The sequence below is a fragment of the Rhyacophila brunnea genome, unplaced genomic scaffold, assembly GCF_057557595.1.
Source record: "Rhyacophila brunnea isolate RB1 unplaced genomic scaffold, BYU_Rbru_1.0 scaffold_5, whole genome shotgun sequence".
Lineage (NCBI taxonomy): Eukaryota > Metazoa > Arthropoda > Insecta > Trichoptera > Rhyacophilidae > Rhyacophila > Rhyacophila brunnea.
In genome coordinates, this window is record NW_028233170.1 from 15,353,295 (window position 1) to 15,375,534 (window position 22,240).

The window sequence follows — 22,240 nt, forward strand, 5'->3', positions numbered from 1 at the left end:
ATTTAAAACCTAATGTTAATATTTTATAATTTATTGTGTATTGTACATTTATCTTGCTTATGATGATGTTAAAATTTATAGGGATAGTTTTTAAAAAATATGAAAACAAGGGTAACTTATGTAGTTAGCGTTAAACTTTACTGATGATTTAATAAGAAATTAGAAAAAAATGACATAACGTTGTTTGACTATCATGTAGCCGTAAATGTAAAATAACGTTATCTCAAAAAAAAAAAAAAAACTGTTTTGTAGATAACGTCTGACTTTAAGCACTCGTGGTATTGCAGGACCTGACTCGATTAGTAAGTTAGAATTTATTTTTAAAAAAAAAAATGGTTGTATTGTACATATTTCACTATTGATGAATACCCGTATTGCAATCCTTAGTTGATTCGTTGTAAATGACTCAGTTTTGGAGAAGTCAGACTTTGCTTGATAATGTCATGAACTTTGGCTGATACAGAAATAACAGCTACCTACCGGCAAAGATGTTGACACCTTCTATACTACACATGAAGCCTAAAATGTATGAAATTTAAACAAAAAAAGGACCACTAATTAAGTTAGCCATCGCATTGGATTAGCGTTGCAGGTTCATTTGCAGTGAACAAGCAGCTAATAATATTATACTTCAGTATTATTATTTACTAGGTTTATAATTTGTGTAAAACCGTTAATAATTGGAGTACAATAAGTAATTGTAATGAAAAAATGGGTGTTGTTGCTTGAGTAAGAAAATCGGAATGGCAACTAAGCAATCTTAATATTTGTTGATTTTACCAAGTTAACCATGTGCTTACAAAATAATTTTGAATGAACAAAAATAACATTTATAATCTAAATTCCTGTCTCCATTGTAAATATTATAATATAAAAAAAAATGACAAAATAAATACCTACATCCTTTGAAAATGAGTGTCCAAATGTATATTATCTCCTAATATGGGACCACAATATAGTACTTACCTGCCTAAAATGTGGCTAATATTTCAATGAGGTATCCATAGTCTAAGATTCCAATAAATTAATTTGAATTTGCATTTACCATAATTTAAAAATCTAGGGCTGGCCAAACCGCCCACCGCAATTATAGTACAGACCTACAAACTTATCTGGAGAATGGCCAAAAATGGAACTACTAAGGCTCGTTTTTTTTAGGCAAAGATTCAAAAGGTAGGTAGTTTAGTTCTCTGGAGCAGCTTTAGAGCTATTTAATATCGATTGCCAACTTTTTTTTCCGAATTTTGAAAATTATAGTATTTTGGGCGTACTATACCTGTTTTATATCGTACATAGTACCCAGCCGAAAATTATAGTACAAATACTATAATAATTATTGTACGGTTGGCACAGTTCTATGCCCCGTTATTACCCCAAATATTCTCTATTCCGCGAATTATAAGTTATAAGATACATATTTCAAATCAAATCCATTTTACCTCAGACTTAGTGTTGCCAACATTTGTTTTTAAAATTATAGTAAATTTTAACAAAAGGTACCTATCTAGGTATGTAAAATTATTATTACCTACGATGAAAACCGTACAACCCCTTCCAGAGCAAAAAGATTCAACACTTATCAACAAAGGGGTTAGAAGAGAACTAGAATATGGGCAGTGTTGCCATATTTTGAAAGTGGAATTATAGTACAGTGCCTCCAAAATTATAGTATTTCGGCAAAAAATATACCTAATACGTGTTGAGCGACCAATAATTTTCTGCATTTTCAAAAAATTAAACGTGGGGTAATTAACGTCTCGTTTTTTTTAGACAAAATTTCCGCCGGAGGGTTATTAACGTCTTGTTTTTTTTAGACAAAATATCCATAAAGGAAAATTAACATCTCGTTTTTTTAGACAAAATTCAAATGTTAAGTCAGTGGTTTCCAAACTTTACGTTACACGCCTCCCTTTTAAAACAATCTATTCTTGGCGCCCCCCCCCACCATTTATTTCATTAGATACATTTTTACACAAAGGGCTTTTTTCTACTAAACGGGCTCGATATAATATGGATTTCATTGCATCTAATGCAGAAAATTCCGTTTCGCATAAATATTATGATGTTACGAAATGGTAGCAGTTCCTACTTGCATTGCTTTTCTTGACAAAGTATTATATTATTATTCTTCAGTTCGATTCAACGAAAATTTAACATAGGTTTTTGTTTCCATATACCCATTTTTATTAGTCAGGAAATACACTACAAATAATTATAAAATAAAATTCTACGTGTGAATTATCATCAATCGCACACACCACATAATCACATCAAATTGTATTACACAGACACATAGGTATATCATAAAATGTTAATATCCTGTAACCGAAACAGCGTCGCAGGCGACTTTTTTTAACTAATGAATGAACTTGTGGTGTGTGTTTATCTCACTTAACTGGTCGATCCGCAACACCGAGCCCCCAGGCTGGAGATCTGTCAGCCCCCCTCTTGTGGGGGCCATGCACAATTTAGTACTTATAGAAATTAGGTATAATAAAATTATTAGTCTCCATATCGTCATACAGGTTTGCAACCAACCTAACTTTTATAGGACTGTTTTTTATGTAGTTTATAACTAGCTGCCATTTTATAAACTATGCACTTGCAAACTGCAAACCTGTGGCTACATTATTGTGTTAAACTTTTCACGCCTCCCTTTGCAACAGACCGTGCCTCCCAGTTTGGAAATCACTGTTAAGTAATTACGTCACCTTTTTTGGACATGGGGATTATTTTTTTGCTTCTCACGGATTATTTTGGCGTTGTTTTTCTTCTATTGGCAACTTTTTTTCCGATTTCTCAAAAATATAGTATTTTGGGCGTACTATACCTGTTTTATAAATCGAACGTAGTACGCAGACGAAAATTATAGTAAAAATACTATAATTATAGTACGGTTGGCAGCACTGAATATAGGTTCCTACCATAGATAAAATAGCATTTAATAATTAAATTTTAAATACTCACAGTCACTATGGATGTAATAATAATGGACACACACATTGCCGACTCAAGTAGAAAGCCGTTAATTCACAACGACTGGTCTTACTTTTCCCGTCTCTCCCGTTGTTGTCTATGGATGACCTGTCATTGTTCTATATCAGGGGTTCCCAAACCCGTGCCCGCGGGCACCATGGCGCCCGCGGAACGATTCGTATGTGCCCGCCACTATTCGACAGAGACAGAATTTTCACGCTAGCCTGACACACGCAGAAAACCCGAAGTGAACGAACGCCACGAACTGAGCCGATGAACGCCGAAGCACGTGACAGTAGTCACGTGCTCGTACCGTCCCGATTGCTTCGGCGATCATCGGCTCAGTTCGGGTTTTTGGTGTGTACAAGGAGTGATGTGCAAATAGCATTCCCCGCCTGGAACCGCGTTGTTGTTATTGTGATTGCGATTGCTGCCCCGTTCGGGTCGCGACAGTTAGCTAGGAGACATCTTCGTCTGACGAAACACGTATTAGGAGTTTTGATATTCCTTCTATATAGTTCTAAAATGAGTGGACCGAGTAAAAGACAACGAACCTATAATTTTAACACTGACTGGGAGGAATCATATTGTTTCTTTAATGTGAAAAATAAATGCGTCTGTTTGTTGTGTGGTAGTAGTATTGCAGTGCCGAAAAAACATAACGTTGAACGACACTTTCAGACAATTCATGCCACTTTTGATGTGAATTATCCACTTAAATCTGAAGTAAGAAAGAAAAAAATATGTCAACTAAAATCAAGTCTAACTGCACAACAGACTGTTTTCACTAGACATGTGGAAAATTCTAAAAAGGCCACCATTGCTTCTTTCAAAATTATTTCTCACATGCTCGCAAAAATGAGGAAACCTTTCATTGATGGTGAGTTGTTTAAAAAACTATTTTTGACTGGTGCCGATTGTTTGTTTGATGGATTTTCTAACAAACGTGAGATTGTCTCAGCAATACAAGACTTATAGTTGTCAAATAACACCGTCACAAGAAGAATACATGCAATTTCAACAGACACAAACTCAGTTAAAGACTGCCTTGGAAATATATGACTAGTTCTCGCTACAATTTGACGAGTCAACAGATATATCAGACACCGCACAGTTAGCAGTTATGGTGAGAATGGTATTTAGTAAATTCACAGTAAAAGAGGATATGTTGCAAATATTACCTATGAAAGGACAGACAAGGGGTGAGGATATTTATAATACATTCAGAACATACGCCAAGTCAATAAATATGCCTTTGCACAAGCTGTCTGCGATAACCACCGATGGGGCACCAGCAATGTTAGGTAAAAACAAAGGATTTATTGCCCTCTGCAAGAAGGATGAATCATTTTCAAATTTTATGTCCTACCACTGTATTATCCACCAGGAAGCTCTGTGTTGTAAAATATTGCCATTTGAACACGTTATGAAAATAGCTACAAAAATAATCAATTCTATTCGAGCAGCTCCTTTGCAACACCGACTTTTCAAGGCCCTGTTAGAAGATACTGAAGATAAAAAACATGATCTTATTCTGCATACTGAAGTACGTTGGCTCAGTAAAGGAAAGGTTCTTACAAGATTTGTGAGTTTAATTGAAGAAATAAAAACATTTTATAAACGATAAAAAGGAAAATTATGATGAACTACCTGACTCTCGCTGGCTGATTGATTTGGGATTTCTCACAGACACCATGGAAAAATTGAATTCTTTAAATTTGGAGTTGCATGGGGAAGACAAAAACATAGCTGAAATGATAAGCTCTGTAAAGTCATTTAGAGCTAAATTGGATTTGTTGATATCACATCTGCAGATCAATTCTCTCGTGTATTTCCCACATATGAATAAAATGCTAGGTAACAATGAATTAAACGGGTCATTATTTATTAAGCATCTTCAAGTGTTAAAAATACAATTTGAAGAGAGATTTTTGCAGTTTACACATATCGAGCCAATTGTTTCCTTCTGTATCAATCCTTTTACTTGCCAAATAAATGTCATGGAAATGGCCGCATGTATTGCAGATTTTGTTCAAGGTAAGACAGAAGAACTAGAGTTAGAAATTTTGGAGCTTAAGAATGATATTTTGCTTAAATCCTTAATATCAGAGGACTTTTGGAATACAGTGGACAGAGAAAACTTCCCATTTTTGAAAAAAGCGGCATATAAAATTGAATCATTTTTCGGTTCGACATATTTATGCGAATCATTGTTTTCAAACATGAACTTAATAAAATCAAGATATACATCTCGACTCACAGATGAGCATCTTTATGATTGTTTGCTAACAGGATTATCGTCATACTCTCCTAATTATGAGGCACTGGCCAATGATATGCAATGCCAAAGATCACATTGACATATTGATATTCTATTTTTTTATAAAATGTTTTCCTTGTATTTGTGTTTTTTGTTTACTTTGTTTACGTTTTGTAAATACATTTCTCTGTGTGTATGCAATTTGAATAATAGTTTTATTATTTTGAAACATTTTGTTTATTATTTATTAATAAATTATGAATATAAGAAAATAAATTATGGGAAAATGAGAAGTTGCGGAAGGAGTTTGTCGATTAAAAATAGGTGGTGCCCGCTACCCTACCGATATTTTAGAATGTGCTCTAGAGTACAAACAGGTTGGGAACCCCTGTTCTATATAGTGCTCATACTGACGCTTCTGTCGTGTTCACACAGGGAATGGTTTGATTTGGATAGATGAGTTATATGATAAATAATATACTAGCATTAACACACCTACAAAAATGTAATACATAGATCAATGCTACATATTTTTTGGAAATCGATATTACCACTCGTCTTTGTGTGAAGGACTAGTCTGACTTTGACAGCTGATGTATTACAGGAGTGTATATTATTACTTATAAAATAAATAACACTGATAGTTAAAATATTTGATTTGATTTTTTTTAATTCAATTTGAAACGAGAAAGGGCGAAACAATATGTCAAGCAATCTGCGATCTGATTTTGACAGCTGAAAAGTGGACCACTCGTTGCTTGTGAAAAAAATTATGCTCAAGCTTTATTAATCTAAAGATGGCGGTGACACACATCATTGTGAAAATAGCCGTGGAGTTGCAAAGTTTTTGTAGGTACAATACAAAACATTGAGATAAATGCGTCAATTAATAACCTGTCAAAATTGGTATCTATAGAAAAGTAATGTATTATAATTTATTGGTATTTTGCAGAGACCGCCCAACCTCTTTGGTATTTTTTTTAAATACCTACCTACAAATTTGGATTTGAATAAAGAAAACCTTGTGACGTTTTAGAGCAAAATGAAAAAAAGTTTTGATCATTATCTCCTAAATAAAATAATATTTTTGTATATCTATCCATTTTTGCCACATGATTTTTTGTATAATATAATGTTTTGTTTATGGTTATAAAAACAAATTTTGTCTGCTCTTTCGACCATTCTTTTCATTAGTCTATGGTTCTTTCCAACATCCAAAATGGTGAGACGATGTCACGATTTAAAGAAATCCTTAAGTTCTCGCGCAATCTTTCTATTTTAATTTGTCTTCTCGTTTTGATTATGCTAGATCCAAATCTGCCTCGTAGTAAAATTTTGTATTTCTACGCTACTGTGTTGGTAATCCGATCAGAAGCTAACGTGTTGATTTTTCTTACAGGGTAAAGTCAAATGCTCCGAACTGAGGACCAAGGAGAAAAAGGATTTGACGAAACAGCTCGATGAGTTAAAAACGGAGCTCACTAACCTTAGGGTTTCGAAAGTGACGGGCGGAGCGGCTTCAAAGCTGTCAAAGATGTAAGTACAGAAATATTTTATAATCTGTCAAAACAACTGTCATGTGTTTCTGGTGTTCATTGTCAATTGCCGGCTTAAGAGGACGTTCTACAGAATTGGCCTTGAGAATTGAAAATATGATTTTTTAACATGTGGTCCATAATATCTGGTCTACTAGTTAATATAAAAAGGTCGTGTCAAAGTTGTTTGTGTTAATAAATTTGCTCTGTGACTGATCCGACTCATATTTCACATTTATTTCATCAGGGCTGTCGAAGACATAAATCATAATATATATTTATAATTTTAAATTTTTATTTATAATATATATTATTTAAGTTTTGTGCATCTAATGCCGGGTCCACACTGGCAACAAGTTAATTTGCTGGCAACCTCGTTAGATTTTACGATAATTATTGTAAAATTTCTTAAGCAATTATGATAAGTATCGTAAAATTTAATGAGGTTGCCAGCAACTTGTTGCCAGTGTGGAAATGGCTTAATATCCACTGTGGTTCACGTAGTGGCATGGACCTGGGGTTAGCTAATTCAGGAAGTCAACACCCATGATAGAATTTTTTTCCAGTTTTGGTTGCATTATATTCCAAAACTCTTCTCTGTAAAAATCGTTTCCGAGTTTATAAATGGAAATTTCTCGGTGTACATAGTAAACAAACCTACGAATAAAAAAAGACAAAAAGGAACATACTGATTCATCGCAGTAAAATCTGGTAATCAAATTCGCCATTTTGAAAAGCGACGATTTTGCGTAAACAAATATCACGTGGTCTGTACGTGTGCGGCAAACTTCGAATGTGTTTGTAATTTTGTGCAAAGTGCGAATGTAATGTTTTCAAATAATTGATATGGATTAATTATACCATCGTATTATTTTCTCGAAATCATAAACATACTATAATAGTATTTGAGTATCAACCTATGTTCAATTTGAATTGGGTTATAATAATAATATACCCGTATATATATCAATAGTATGTTTGCTACAAAATCCACCCAAGTTATCAGTACGTACTTGCACAGGTTTGATTAAAAACCATGATGAAATTAACATTTAAAAAATTTGAATGCTTAATATTATTTTGACAGCCCTGTTTTCTGATCAGCTTCATCTCGCAGGTGTTCATAAAATAATAATAATTAACCGCGCGGCAGAAATTATCAGTAATAATAATAATATTTCTTGAAATAAGAAATTATCAGTAATAATAATAATATTTCTTGAAATAAAATCTCCGATGATTAGTGATTTTTGCTAAAAGATCGATTTAAATTGACACGCCGAGGTCCTTTTTATACTGAATTATTCTTGTAATAGTTATTGAACGTTTGAGTAAAAGTATAATATTCCCTATTACGATCTAAAATTATTTTTGTTAATCAGATTTTTAAGTTATTTGAGAGTGTTTTTAACTTTACTTCATGTATGTTAGTTAATCACTCCGGTTCATTTCTAAGAATCGTCAGTAATTCTATAGTGCTCCATATCGTTTTTAAGATGGACACAGCCAAGTACTGTAACCCAAAAATAAGTAAGCTGTTTTGATTTTGTGTTTTTTTCAGTAGGTTAGGTTTCGGTTTGGTTTTTGGTCACCTTGACCAGTGACGATAATATGTAGTACTATAAAATTACCGTATCATCCTCTCGCAGTTCCTTCCTCTGATTCAAATGAATTAATTATTTAACACTTATGAATATTTATTTTTTTACAGTCGCGTTGTGAGGAAAGCAATTGCACGCGTATTCATTGTTATGCACCAGAAGCAAAAGAAGAACTTAAGAAGTTTCTACAAGAACAAAAAGTTCAAACCTTTAGACTTGAGGCCCAAGAAGACACGAGCCATCAGACGCGCCCTGACTAAACGTGAATCTGGGTTGAAGACACGCAAAGAGATTCGAAGGAACTACCAAAATAGACCTAGAACTTTTGCCGTCAAAGCATAGGTTGCTGTAACATGCTTTACACCTAATAAAACTTATTTTTAACGCAAAGCTTGTTTTATTTCTTGAGATGACTTGGTCATTTTTAACGAAGGAGTCCTTCTATATCGTTGGTATTAAAAAGGGCGAATCAACCACTTTGGCGAAATTGAGATTTTAATAAAAAAAATCAATATGTACCTCACTAGCTTTGTGTAAAAACGCCGAAATGTGACATATTAGACAGTATTCTTTCTAAGCATTATCATGAACATGTTGGACATTTATAATTATCCGCAGGTAATCAATAAATAAATGTCAAAAGTTAAAAATCCTGTAAAATTGCATTTTGGTTAATTCGCCCTTTTTACAAAATACTGATATGTTTTCAAATTTGAATTTAATCTGATTTGGTTTATGTATACCACAAATTAATTGAGAAGTCGCATCGTTATTATGAAGCATATAAAAACAAGAGTGGCAGATTCCACTTTCATAGAAATGTGCAATCAATAAAAACGTTTTATTTCTTTCTAAGGCTTACAATTTCTGAGAAAAGTATTAATATTTTATATGTAGTACCTCACTATTTCAATAGTATGTACAGTGATACGAGGTGTAATTACTAAACCCGCTTTAGAGACTTGTTCCTTTTGAGTAAATCACGAAAAACTGTTTTGGGCATATTATGTTGATTTAAGTGTAATTTTAGATGTTATATTTCTTACGTTAAATACGGAAATGTATAATAAAATGTCAAATCCAATGTGTAATCCGTATCTATTCAAATAAATGCATTTTAATTATCGACGTGGAATTTTTAAAAAATTTTTGATGCATAGTGGTACATTGTCGACAGGAGATAATAAGTTCAGTAGCGGTCCGTATTTATTTTAATTATGTAATTTTCGAATTTACTTTGTCTACAAAACATTTTGTAGCCATTCCTAACTACTGGCAAATGTATAATTTTTGCATTGCACCTACATGTCTAGCTGTAATATTTTTTGTAATAGTGGTATATAGGTACTTGTCTTAATAAAATGAAACATTAAATGCTTTTTGTTGGTACAAAGCATTAATATTTATTTATAATAACAATAACACATTTAATAATATTACAGGAGGACCTCAACTTTCGCACATAATTGGTTCCTGAATAGGTGTGCGAATGTTGAATGTTCGAAATTAGAGGGTAGTAAAAAAAATTAAACTGTATTTTGAAATATATATTTATCAAGTAAATATAAGATGTTTAAGTGGGGTTTGCGGGTGTTTCCCTTAAAAAGTTATCAAGAGTTAACTGTTTGCCACTCTTCTTTTTCTTATTTTAAATAAAATATTTTAAATAGTAAATCTACAATATTGCTTAACTGCTGGCACGAAATGTAAAGTGAACCAATCTTTTAATATTAACGCAGTAAACCCAGGCTTTTTCATTTGATTACTGGAAGCAATTCTTTATCCTTCTTTTTCAATGCTCTGGGATTTTCTGGTTGGTAAATTAACATTGGCATCAATTTTAAATCACCGGCCAAGTTTCCACCAAGAAGCAATGTCAATCGGTTTTTAGAAGGTTTATGCCCAGGGGCAAGTGATTCTTCCTTAGATAAGAATGTACGACTAGGCATTTTTTCCAAAATAAACCTGTGTCATCTACATTAAATATTTGGCTAGAGGAATATTCTCCATCTTCAATAATTTTGGATAATGAGGAAATAAATTCTTTTGCAGCATATTTATCCGCATCAACCGATTCTCCAGTGAATTTAATATAAACCAACCGTTACTTGCTTGAAAAATCGTGTTAGAATATTCTTTTTCTAGCCTTCCAATCTTTGTACAAACTAAGAGCCTTCGCTTGAATAATTGAAATATTCAGAGGGACATCTTTTTGATGTTGGTCGTCGATCCATGATGACAAAATATTTTTCCATTTCATCCATAACTTTGCCGTGTCTTTTGGAAACAACCTTTAAAGATAATGTATTTCCACAATTTTGAACGTATTCCTTAATTTTATTTTTCAAAATTGAACATATCGTAGCAGACCTGTTTGTATCATACGAACGTCCGATTGAAGCAAAAGATTCACCGCAATTAGAACGTCATGTGAAGTTTATAAGTCCTTGATTTCTTTTTGTTCGTACACTGCAGTTTTTCCGTTTCTCACTCATGTTTATAAATTTTTAGGGTGAAATATTTCAAATGAAGAAAATTAGCAAAACGCACAACATGACACGCCCGCACGCGCTCCTGCGCAAGACTATATCAGCTATCCTAGCTAGCTCACAAGCAAAGTGACGGGTGCGAGCAGGATGCAAGTGACGCAAGAAATGCACTTGCTTGTGAGCGAGCGAGAAGGGGATATCTTAACCCCACGGCCAGCGCGACGTTTTAAAAAAACGATTTTTTTGAAATGTGCGAAAGTCGAACGTTCGTAAGTCGAGGTCCGCCTGTAATAGCATAAATGAAAAAACCCAGCGGAATTAAGTACTGGCCTTTACCTAACTAATCGCCCAAATACCTGTGGCCCAAATTCTACGAATGTAGGAAACCCACCATTACCTACCAACCTATTTATTAAATGTAAAAATAAAATGATAATATTTTTAAGCAATATTATATTTGTAATCTACTTAGGTATATTAGATATTTTATAGCATTAAATTCAGAAAACCAAATCCGACAAATAAGTCTACTTTTTATATACAAATAGGAAACGTGGGATTTCCACAAGATAGTATTACAACTAAGCTAATCTACAAGTACGATATATTAATAAACATAGATAATTGAACTAAAATTCATTATCATTCATCACAAATGATACAATTTTATGACTAAAACAATAATACAGGAGGACCTCGACTTTCGCACATAATTGGTTCCTGAAAAGGTGTGCGAATGTTGAATGTTCGAAAGTAGAGGGAAGTAAAAAAAAATTTAATTGTGTGTATTTTGAAATATGTATTTATCAAGTAAATATAAGATGTTTAAGTGGGGTTTGCGGATGTTTCCCTTAAAAAGTTATCAAGAGTTAACTGTTTGCCACTATTCTTTTTCTTATTTTAAGTGGTAAATTATTAACTTTACAATATTGCTTAACTGCTGGCACGAAATGTAAAGTGAACCAATCTTTTAATATTAACGCAGTAAACCCAGGTTTTTTTTTTATCTTTATTTGATTACTGGATACAATTCTTTATCCTTCCCTTTCAATGCCCTGGTATTTTCTGGTTGATAAATTAACATTGGCATCAATTTTAAATCACCAGCCAAGTTTCCACCAAGAAGCAATGTCAATCGGTTTTTAGAAGGTTTATGCCCAGGGGCAACTGATTCTTCCTTAGATAAGAATATACGACTAGGCATTTTTTCCAAAATAAACCTGTGTCATCTACATTAAATATTTGGCTAGAGGAATATTCTCCATCTTCAATAATTTTGGATAATGAGGAAATAAATTCTCCGCGAAAATCAGCCGATTCTCCAGTGAATTTAATATAAACCAACCGTTACTTGCTTGAAAATTGTGTTAGAATCTTCTTTTAATCTAGCCTTCCAATCTCTGTGCAAACTAAGAGCCTTCGCTTGAATAATTGAAATATTCAGAGGGACATCTTTTTGATGTTGGTCGTCGATCCATGATGACAAATATTTTTCCATTTCATCCATAACTATGCTGTCTTTTGGAAACAACCTTTAAAGATATATTTCCACAATTTTGAACGTATTCCTTAATTTTTATTTTATTTTTCAAAATTGAACATAATATAGTAGTAGACCTGTTTGTATCATACGAACGTCCGATTGAAGAAAAAGATTCACCGCAATCAGAACGTCGTGCGAAGTTTATAAGTCCTTGATTTCTCTTTGTTCGTACATATCAACACTGCAGTTTTTCTGTTTCTCACCCTTGTTTATAAATCTTATTATGTCTTAACCCCACGGCCAGCGCGACGTTTTAAAAAAACGTTTTTTTTTGAAATGTGCGAAATAGCGAATTGTGCGAAAGTCGAACGTTCGTAAGTCGAGGTCCGCCTGTATCACCTTTTGTCAGGGGAGATGAAAAAAAATAACATAACCTACCTACTAAATCTATCATTTATATAGTAAAAATTATCAGACAAAAAGCATCTCCCTGACAGAAAATAGTTTTCTTTTAATTATATTTTTGACACAAACCAAATAATGTTATAAATGTGTACTTGAGATTCTTAGGATAGTTTATTATACCACACAAAATATTAAATATAAATGACAAAAAAAAAACATGTGAAACTACAAAATATGAGATACCACTGGATTATTCATAACAATACAGTCAATTTTTAAGTATGTTTCTTGGCGTAACAGGTTACATTTCCAAGCAGCTGGTTTCTCAAACGCTTCCTTGATTGTCCGAGTTGAGATTTCGTCACACTAACTATAGAAACATTCATTATTAAAAATAAAAAATAGTAAGATAGAGCAAAATTATGACTTTCCTCACTTAACGTTTTGACGGTTTGTACGGAGATTAAAGCATTCGTGAAGAATCATTTAAATCGTGGGGTCTGATTGGCCGATTACACAGAGAGGGTTTTACCAGAACAAATTTATTTTCAGAGCGAACTTAGTCTGTCACCTCGATATCTATTTTGTTTTTTGAAGAAACGGGAATTCAAAACTCACCTAGAACTGAAGATAGATCTTACGAAAGAGTTCCTGCGTACATTCAAAACTATTTTTTTTTGAAAAATCGCCCAGAGCGGGTTTTGTAACTCTACGCCTCATATATGGTATCGGCTCTCAAATCTAAATTCGCCTTGTCTGCAACGTGTCTGATATGACGTCATTGTTATTCACAAAACACACGTTGCCAAATGGAGCTTCGAAGATTGTTTGAATGCGAAAAAAAAAATATCTGGCGCTGTTATCCACAAATCTCATGCTCGGGAAGAGCTAGGAGACCTAGATGCTAGGAAAGACCTTGTTTTATTTAAATTCCTCAAGTTTAAATTTTTTTTTTTGTGAATCCGGGGTTCGATCGACACCTGAGCTAGCCACTGGAACCCTGGATATCTCAGTTGCTTCTCCAAATTCATCGTAGACTGCAGTTTTTACATATGCGTCACACTCCATCTTAGTTCCCAACATTACTTTCAGGATCTTTCGTTCGAAAATTCGATGACCCAACATTCTGATCCATTTATGTGAAGGCTGGCATCAACAGTCTTCTTATATATAATAGGCTGATGGAAAGCGGACATTAAGAATTCCTTTGAGAATTTGAATGATATCCTCCAAAGCCATAAATCAAAGTAAATCTAAAAACAAACTGGCTTTCCATTAATAGTTTAATACTATCAATAGGCGTAAAAAATCAAAAGATTAAGTACCATTTATTTATTCGATATTTTGATGTTTTGTTTGCATTAATTAAAATAATATCGAATAAACGAATATATAAAAATAATTTATATTCACATAAACGTAACTTTCACAAGAATTATAAAATTATATTATTGGAAATGTTGAATTTTATAATCGGTAGAATTAAAAACAAACAGTTCAGAATTACGTTGACTATTATAGATAATTAATAAATAGGTAAACAATAATAATAAAGGTAAATCAAAATAAGTGAGAAAAGGTGTAAAATAAATTGGTACCTAGGTACCTACATATACTATTATATAAACCAATAATTCCTTATACTTAATATATTTTAATTTATTCATAATATGATACTTGTTATGAAAACAAGTGTGGAAAGCTTACAGATTTTTGTATATTGCTCTTGTATCTTCTTAAAAAGTTGTCAAAGTTGATTTTGTGCTGTAAACCTGACCCTGTTATAAATAATCACATCTAAGTGTCGACGCCCATTACACCTAGTGGTTGCGTTTTTCCCATATCTCAGGCATATCTTGCCGGATGACTTCTATATATCCTACAACCGGAATCGGTTCGATAGGCATGCAGGGGACCAATCGCTGTCACCGATTGTTCATGTCAAAATTATTTCCCTTTTTGTCTTTTATTTATTATTTATTTGAAAAAGACACGTTGAGTACATAACAAATTATTAATTCAGGACGTTCACAACATGACATTTAGAATAAAAATTACACGTAATCAGTTCAGAAAATCAGAAAAAACAAGGTGGAGGAAAAAAAAGAATGCAAAAATAGTTTTATACAAAAGATAACAATAACAAAAAATGAACAATAATTCAAAAAATACAAATTAAACAATAAAATAGAATTAAAAAAACAGAATATAATTATAATGGATCGCCAAAAATATCTATTGCATTATCATTCAAAATATAGCATTGACCAGCCGCACAGCCCTCGCTATTGGTGCCTGGTGAGCCTGACATGAGGAAACAGCTTTCACCCAAAATAGGTCATGGCTGTGACCACGCACGTAATTGACGGGTGCGTAAAAATTAAAATTTTCTAGAATATCGGGATTGAAAATGATACCATGTGAGAGCAGAGAAAAATGCTTTAAGAGCAGAAGTGACCTACGAGCTTCAAGAGAATGAAAGGCGAGCATCCCTTGAAGAAAGTTAGTCGGAAGAGATTTGTTTGAGAAGGTGTCAAAAGGAAAATAATTATAAACTTTAAAATAGAGATGACAAAGAAATTTTTTCTGAACACGCTCTAAAACAAGCTTATAGGAAACCTCAAGGAATCCAGATGATGTAGCCATACTTAAGAATACTCTGTACTAACGACACATAGAGTGTACGTAAAACAGTTGGATTCTTGAATGACTTGGCTTGTCTCATGACGAATCCTAGAAGCTTGCTCGCACGCAATGCCGTAGAAGTGATGTGCGAGCGAAATGATAAACGTGAGTCAAACAATATGCCAAGATCTTTAATTTCTGATTGACGCTTCAGTAATCTATTTGACATATATTATAGTTGAATATAATTGGAGATCTTGATTTCGAAAAGCTAATACACACACATTTATCAGTATTAAATTCGAGTTTATTTTTTTTCGCCCAAATTTCAATTGAATTGAGATTTTTTTCTAATATGTGACAATCTAATTCACTGTGAATTGACGCATATAATTTTAAATCGTCTGCAAAGAGTAAAAACTGGATTCCATTTATAACATTGACGATGTCATTAATGAATATAAGAAACATAATTGGGCCAAGATTTGATCCTTGGGGAACACCTGAATAAGTTTGTTTATTAGTATGTTTATTGTTATTTTATTGTCTATTTCTCTTGTTTATTATTTTAATCTTATTATGTATAATATAAATACGAACCTACGTTTTTACAATAACAATTCATTTTTATTACTTATATGCAAATTTCGAAGAAGAGATAATCGTCGGACAAATTTAGTTATCCAGTGGTATCCAAGAGGTAGAAAACGTCCGCATGGTCAGGCCGCTGGATCGATGAAAATTGATAAAGTTTTGCGGAAGTACGTGGCAACGTAACGCATAGGACCGAGAGAAGTGGAAGTGGTGATCATTGCAACGGCAAGAATGCGTTAGCTTATTTAACACGAACCATTTATTATTCGCTATTGACTCTGAAGTCCCTTGAGAATTGATCGTATTTTTTGCCTTGTTATTCTTCTGTGCTGGCCCCTTTTTACCCCCTTTTCTTCTCGATTATTTATCTCTCTGGTTGCTCATCTTGTTTAGCAGGCTGGCCGCTGGCAGGACTGACGCTTCTATTGGAAGCGTCCTTTGTCTCTGCTTATTCAATAGTTGATTGTTTTTCCTTTGTTACAAGTGGAAAAATTTTTGTCTAACGAAAGTACAGTTAAATTGTGAAATTTGTGCATTAACATGAAGCGAAATGAAGACAGCAACGTCGCGGAGGGACTGGCGATGGAGACCGACTCGAATGAGTCGGAATTACTGATGGACGATCCAGTAGGTGAACTGAGAGCATCAGTAATGTCACTGGATAATAAGGTATCTCAGATTTTTTCAATCTTGACCCAACAGGGTCTGCCTGCAGTGGCACATACTTCGCAGAGGCCGTCGGTAAACATCGACTCTCCGGTAAGTTTTTTACGGCCGCCCGCAAGGCCTGAAACAGCGGAAAAACCCAACAGGATTCCGTTGCCTGTATTTAGTGTCGTAGTACAGGAGCCTGCTTTCCGACGCCAGACAAAGCTCGGGTAGCGGAATTTACCAGACTCCAACTTTTCGACACAGATAATTGGGCGGGGGTTCGCTATGCTGAAACCCAAAAACAATATTCGGCGGCCCCGTCTTTCGTTGAGTTGGGACTCAATGATGAGTTACGCTCCTACGATCGTTCATCGCAAACCATACATCTAATGGAGCGTACGATCGCCGGCCTCCAAAATGCGATGCTCGCTCAAAAGGAGTGTATTCGAGACGAGTTACAGCGAGTGGTCGACTCTGTCAGCGACCACACCATTGGTACGGCTCTTTTTGAGACGGTCGTAAAGGAGTTCGGGACCTCGTCAGCACTCAACAAAGTGTCTGAGGACGTCACCCGAATCCTTTGTGGAAAATGGGCAGAGTTGGTTCAGACGAGGCGGAAGAAAATCCTCTCCGTAATAAAAGACACCTTTACGCGAGAGGCTCTTAACAAGATCCCACCTAGCGCCGAACATATCTTCAACAAAGATAAACTGACGGTTTTCCTAGAAAGAGGTGGGGGTCGTGAGAAGGTTTTCGATCAGACCACCAACCTAGCACTTCGTCAGGTGGACACAAGGATACCTTTCGGAGGCAGGGATACACGAGAAGGATATCAGACCAGGTTAGGGGTGGCTTGCCGAGAGGCCCACGCCCATCCAACCGAGGTTTTCCCAAAGATAACCGAGGTGGTGCGAGGGGCACTTACCCTAGACGCAGGTGACCGGGTCTCACTCACCACGTTCACAGGGGGACACCTCCAGCATTTCCAGGAAATCTGGCAGGCCAAGGGTGCACCACCACAATGCCTTCCGTACAATTCCAGAAAGATTTCCAAACGCGACAATCGCCGGAGATCACTTCACAAATCGCGGAACTGAAGAAATCAGAAGTATTGGAATCGGCAGAACCATCTCCGAGCTTCCTCTCTACCCTGTTCCTAGTAAGGAAGCAAGACGGCAGTCAACGACCCGTCTTCAACCTAAAACGCCTAAACGGTTTCTTACAACCAAGGCCGTTCAAACTGTTCCACCATTTCAAGGTCCCAACATTCCTGCAAAGGGAAGACCGGTTAGTAAAAATAGACCAAAGCCAAGCGTACCTACATGTACCTATAGCTATACAACATCGCCGATTTCTTCGGCTAGTTTACTAAGGAGAACTCCTTCAATTCACATGCCTCCCGTTCGGACTGTCGGCAGCACCAAGACTTTGCCTCATTAACAAACTGGGTGGCCGAACACCTCCGGGGAAAAGGTATGAGAATCGTCACTTATTTAGACGACTTTCTGATGGCAAATCAGTCCAGAGAGATTCTTCTGTCGCAACTGACTTATATGATAGATTTCATGCAGGCACTAGGCTGGATAATCAACAAGAAAAAAATCTTGTCTGATTCCAAGCCAACAGCGGGAGTTATTGGATATTACATGGGATACTCACAACAATCGGAAACATCTATCAACAGAGAAGTGCACATCACTTCGTCACCACCTGCGATTGCAGATCCAAAAAGGCAGTTGGTCGCTCAGGCAAGCCCAACGCCTCCTCGGGCGGCTCAACTTTGCAACCTTCGTCACTCCACAGGGAAGGTTGCATTGCCGACGTCTACAACGTACGAGCGCTCAATTATCAAGGAGCCACCCTCACCAAACAACATCGATTTCACCACAAGCTCGAGAGGACATCATGTGGTGGATTCGAGCGATGGGCTCTTCAGGAAAGATTCACAGGGCAACCTACAATCACTTCCTCACCACAGACGCAGCCGATTCAGGCTGGGGAGCGCAGTTAGACGAGTACTATCTATCAGGTACATGGACACAAAGCCAATCCACGTGGCACTCCAACCGAAAAGAGCTTTATGCAGTACTCTCAGCCATACAACTCCGGGAGCAAACGCTCATGGGATCAGAATTACTTCTACAAACCGACAACAAAACAGTGGTGGGCTACCGCTCATGGGATCAGAATTACTTCTACAAACCGACAACAAAACAGTGGTGGGCTACATCAACAACGAAGGGGGCACAAAGTCCGCAACCCTACTAAGTCTTTGCCGACAGATTCTGGAAATCGCCAACCAGGCCAGTATATCATTGACTGCACAATACCTTCCAGGAAAATAGAACTGCGTGGCAGACCATCTCTCACGCAGCAAAATTATCCCAGAATGGCACCTAGTTATGGCGGAACAGCTCCCCTATTTCAAAGATGGGGACTCCTAGACGTAGACCTGTTCGCCTCCAACACTGCCCATGTTGTCGCAATGTATGTCTCACGAAATCCGAACGATGCCCTTGCACTGTTCCACGATGCCTTCAGTGGACAGTGGGACTTCAAACTAGCCTGGATATTCCCGCCACCGAATCTAATTCCACAAGTATTGGCACACCTGAATACGGCAAGGGGAAAATATTTACTAGTGGCCCCATGGTGGAAGAAGTGTTTTTGGAACGCATACCTTCAGCAGAGATCACTGGAACCCCCCTACCCAATCCCGCACTTGGAGTCATTTCTAGTGGACACGGTGACAAACCATTCACCTCCACAAGTCCGGGACCTATCATTCCAGTTATGGATAATTTCAGGTGGGCAGAGTTAGTTTCTAGCTGGTCGGTAGAGGACAGATCACTTCTCACTTCCGGCTGGCGACTATCCACTTTGAAGACCTATAAACCTGCATGGGACAAATGGAAGACATGGTGCATGGCCAACACGATAAGCTATAATACCCCCGAGCCGATTGAAGTGGCTAGATACCTAGGTCACTTATACAATAAGGAAGGTCTTTCATAATATAACACTATTCTTGTACATAAGTCAGCCATAGCTACCTTTTGCAAACCTATGATCAGTAAAGACATCAGCAGTAACATAGTAGTGCGTCATATGTTAAATGCCATATCCACCCGCAAGACCAATCCTACAAAACCACTGATTTGTGATCCAAGAATAATCGTGGACTACCTTAAGAAAACAACACCACTAGTATACAACCTATATTATGAAGTTTCACGCAGAACAGCTATATTATTATTACTCGCATCGGGACGACGGGTTCATGACCTTACCCTAATCAATGTAGCGGATAATGGCCTAGTCGTTTATGGCGACCATATAATTCTATGGCCAGTGTTTGGTTCCAAGACAGACACATCAAGGCACCGCCAATCTGGATGGAAATTAAACGCTTCCAGTTGCCAGATCCAGTATTTTGGCTACGAAAACTTTTATGCGTTTCCAATGAGAGAAGAGAAGAGGGTGGTAATATTCCGGCATTATTTATCTCGTCAAGAGGCCCCCCAAAACCTGCGACTCGAGCAGTCATCGGAAATTGGGTGAAGTCAGTACTCGCTGATGCAGGGGTACAGGAATCACCAGGCAGTACTCGATCAGCAGTTGCCTCTCTAAATTGGTTAGAGAATTACCCCATAGATGACATCCTGCAGAGAGGTAATTGGCGCCAAGAAGCTACTTTTAAAACATTTTACCAGATACCGATAGACACACAGACTTCTACAGCTGGGGAACAAAATATGTTGACCTCTCTGTTCAGCCCGGTGCACTGAGCCTAAAAGCAAGGAATATAATATATTCCTGGATTGGATGGACTGGACTCATTGGATGAAACCTAACATGAGAATTAGGTATAATATTATTACACCTAATTCTCATGTTAGGTTTCATCCACCCTATCTTGCAGGATCTATTTTGCTTTACCAGGTGATAACAAACAGATATCTCAAGAGACTTCAGAGTCAATAGCGAATAATGAAAGGAGTTTTACCTATGTTTACCTACCATTAAGAGGACGTTCTACAGAAATGGCCTTGAGAATTGAAAATATGATTTTTTAACATGTGGTCCATAATATCTGGTCTACTAGTTAATATAAAAAGGTCGTGTCAAAGTTGTTTGTGTTAATAAATTTGCTCTGTGACTGATCCGACTCATATTTCACATTTATTTCATCAGGGCTGTCGAAGACATAAATCATAATATATATTTATAATTTTAAATTTTTATTTATAATATATATTATTTAAGTTTTGTGCATCTAATGCCGGGTCCACACTGGCAACAAGTTAATTTGCTGGCAACCTCGTTAGATTTTACGATAATTATTGTAAAATTTCTTAAGCAATTATGGTAAGTATCGTAAAATTTAATGAGGTTGCCAGCAACTTGTTGCCAGTGTGGAAATGGCTTAATATCCACTGTGGTTCACGTAGTGGCATGGACCTGGGGTTAGCTAATTCAGGAAGTCAACACCCATGATAGAATTTTTTCCAGTTTTGGTTGCATTATATTCCAAAACTCTTCTGTAAAAATCGTTTCCGAGTTTATAAATGGAAATTTCTCGGTGTACATAGTAAACAAACCTACGAATAAAAAAAGACAAAAAGGAACATACTGATTCATCGCAGTAAAATCTGGTAATCAAATTCGCCATTTTGAAAAGCGACGATTTTGCGTAAACAAATATCACGTGGTCTGTACGTGTGCGGAAAACTTCGAATGTGTTTGTAATTTTGTGCAAAGTGCGAATGTAATGTTTTCAAATAATTGATATGGATTAATTATACCATCGTATTATTTTCTCGAAATCATAAACATACTATAATAGTATTTGAGTATCAACCTATGTTCAATTTGAATTGGGTTATAATAATAATATACCCGTATATATATCAATAGTATGTTTGCTACAAAATCCACCCAAGTTATCAGTACGTACTTGCACAGGTTTGATTAAAATCCATGATGAAATTAACATTTAAAAAATATGAATGCTTAATATTATTTTGACAGCCCTGTTTTCTGATCGGCTTCATGTCGCAGGTGTTCATAAAATAATAATAATTCTCCGCGCGGCAGAAATTATCAGTAATAATAATAATATTTCTTGAAATAAAATCTCCGATGATTAGTGATTTTTGCGAAAAGATCGATTTAAATTGACGTAGTTACGACGCCGAGGTCCTTTTTATACTAAATTATATTTGAACGGCGGGCTCTTCAGCGGGCCCTTAAAACTCTTATTATTCTTGTTGACTCTGAAGTCCAGAGCACTTGAGACACAGTGTTGCCATATTTTGAAAGTGGAATTATAGTACAGTGCCTTCAAAATTATAGTATTTCGGCAAAAAGTATAGTACGCGTTGAGTGACCAATAATTTTCTGCATTTTCAAAAAAATATACATGAAGGGTAATTAACGTCTTGTTTTTTTAGACAAAATTCAAATGTTGAGTCAGTGGTTTCCAAACTTTATGTTACTACGCCTCCCTTTAAAAAATCTAATTTAGGCGCCTCCCCCCCCCTTATTTCATTAAATAACACCTTTATAAATAGTCAACAATGTACCTACCTACTTACGAATACAAAAATGAAAAAAAAAAT

At 35.8% G+C, this 22,240-nt stretch overlaps 1 protein-coding gene across 1 annotated transcript; it reads left to right on the plus strand.

The window, feature by feature from the left end:
* Positions 1 to 6,428: 6,428 nt before the first annotated feature.
* On the plus strand, positions 6,429 to 8,762 carry RpL35 (Ribosomal protein L35). Its single transcript, XM_085955362.1, has 3 exons — positions 6,429 to 6,458; positions 6,636 to 6,772; positions 8,483 to 8,762. The coding sequence occupies exons 1-3, from the start codon at positions 6,456 to 6,458 to the stop codon at positions 8,712 to 8,714; spliced, it is 372 nt and encodes a 123-aa protein (XP_085811488.1). The 5' UTR covers positions 6,429 to 6,455; the 3' UTR covers positions 8,715 to 8,762.
* Positions 8,763 to 22,240: the final 13,478 nt, after the last annotated feature.

Coding starts and splice junctions, on each gene's coding strand:
- RpL35 (XM_085955362.1), top strand. Junction 6,773..8,482: donor GCTTCAAAGCTGTCAAAGAT/GTAAGTACAGAA, acceptor ATTTTTTTACAG/TCGCGTTGTGAGGAAAGCAA.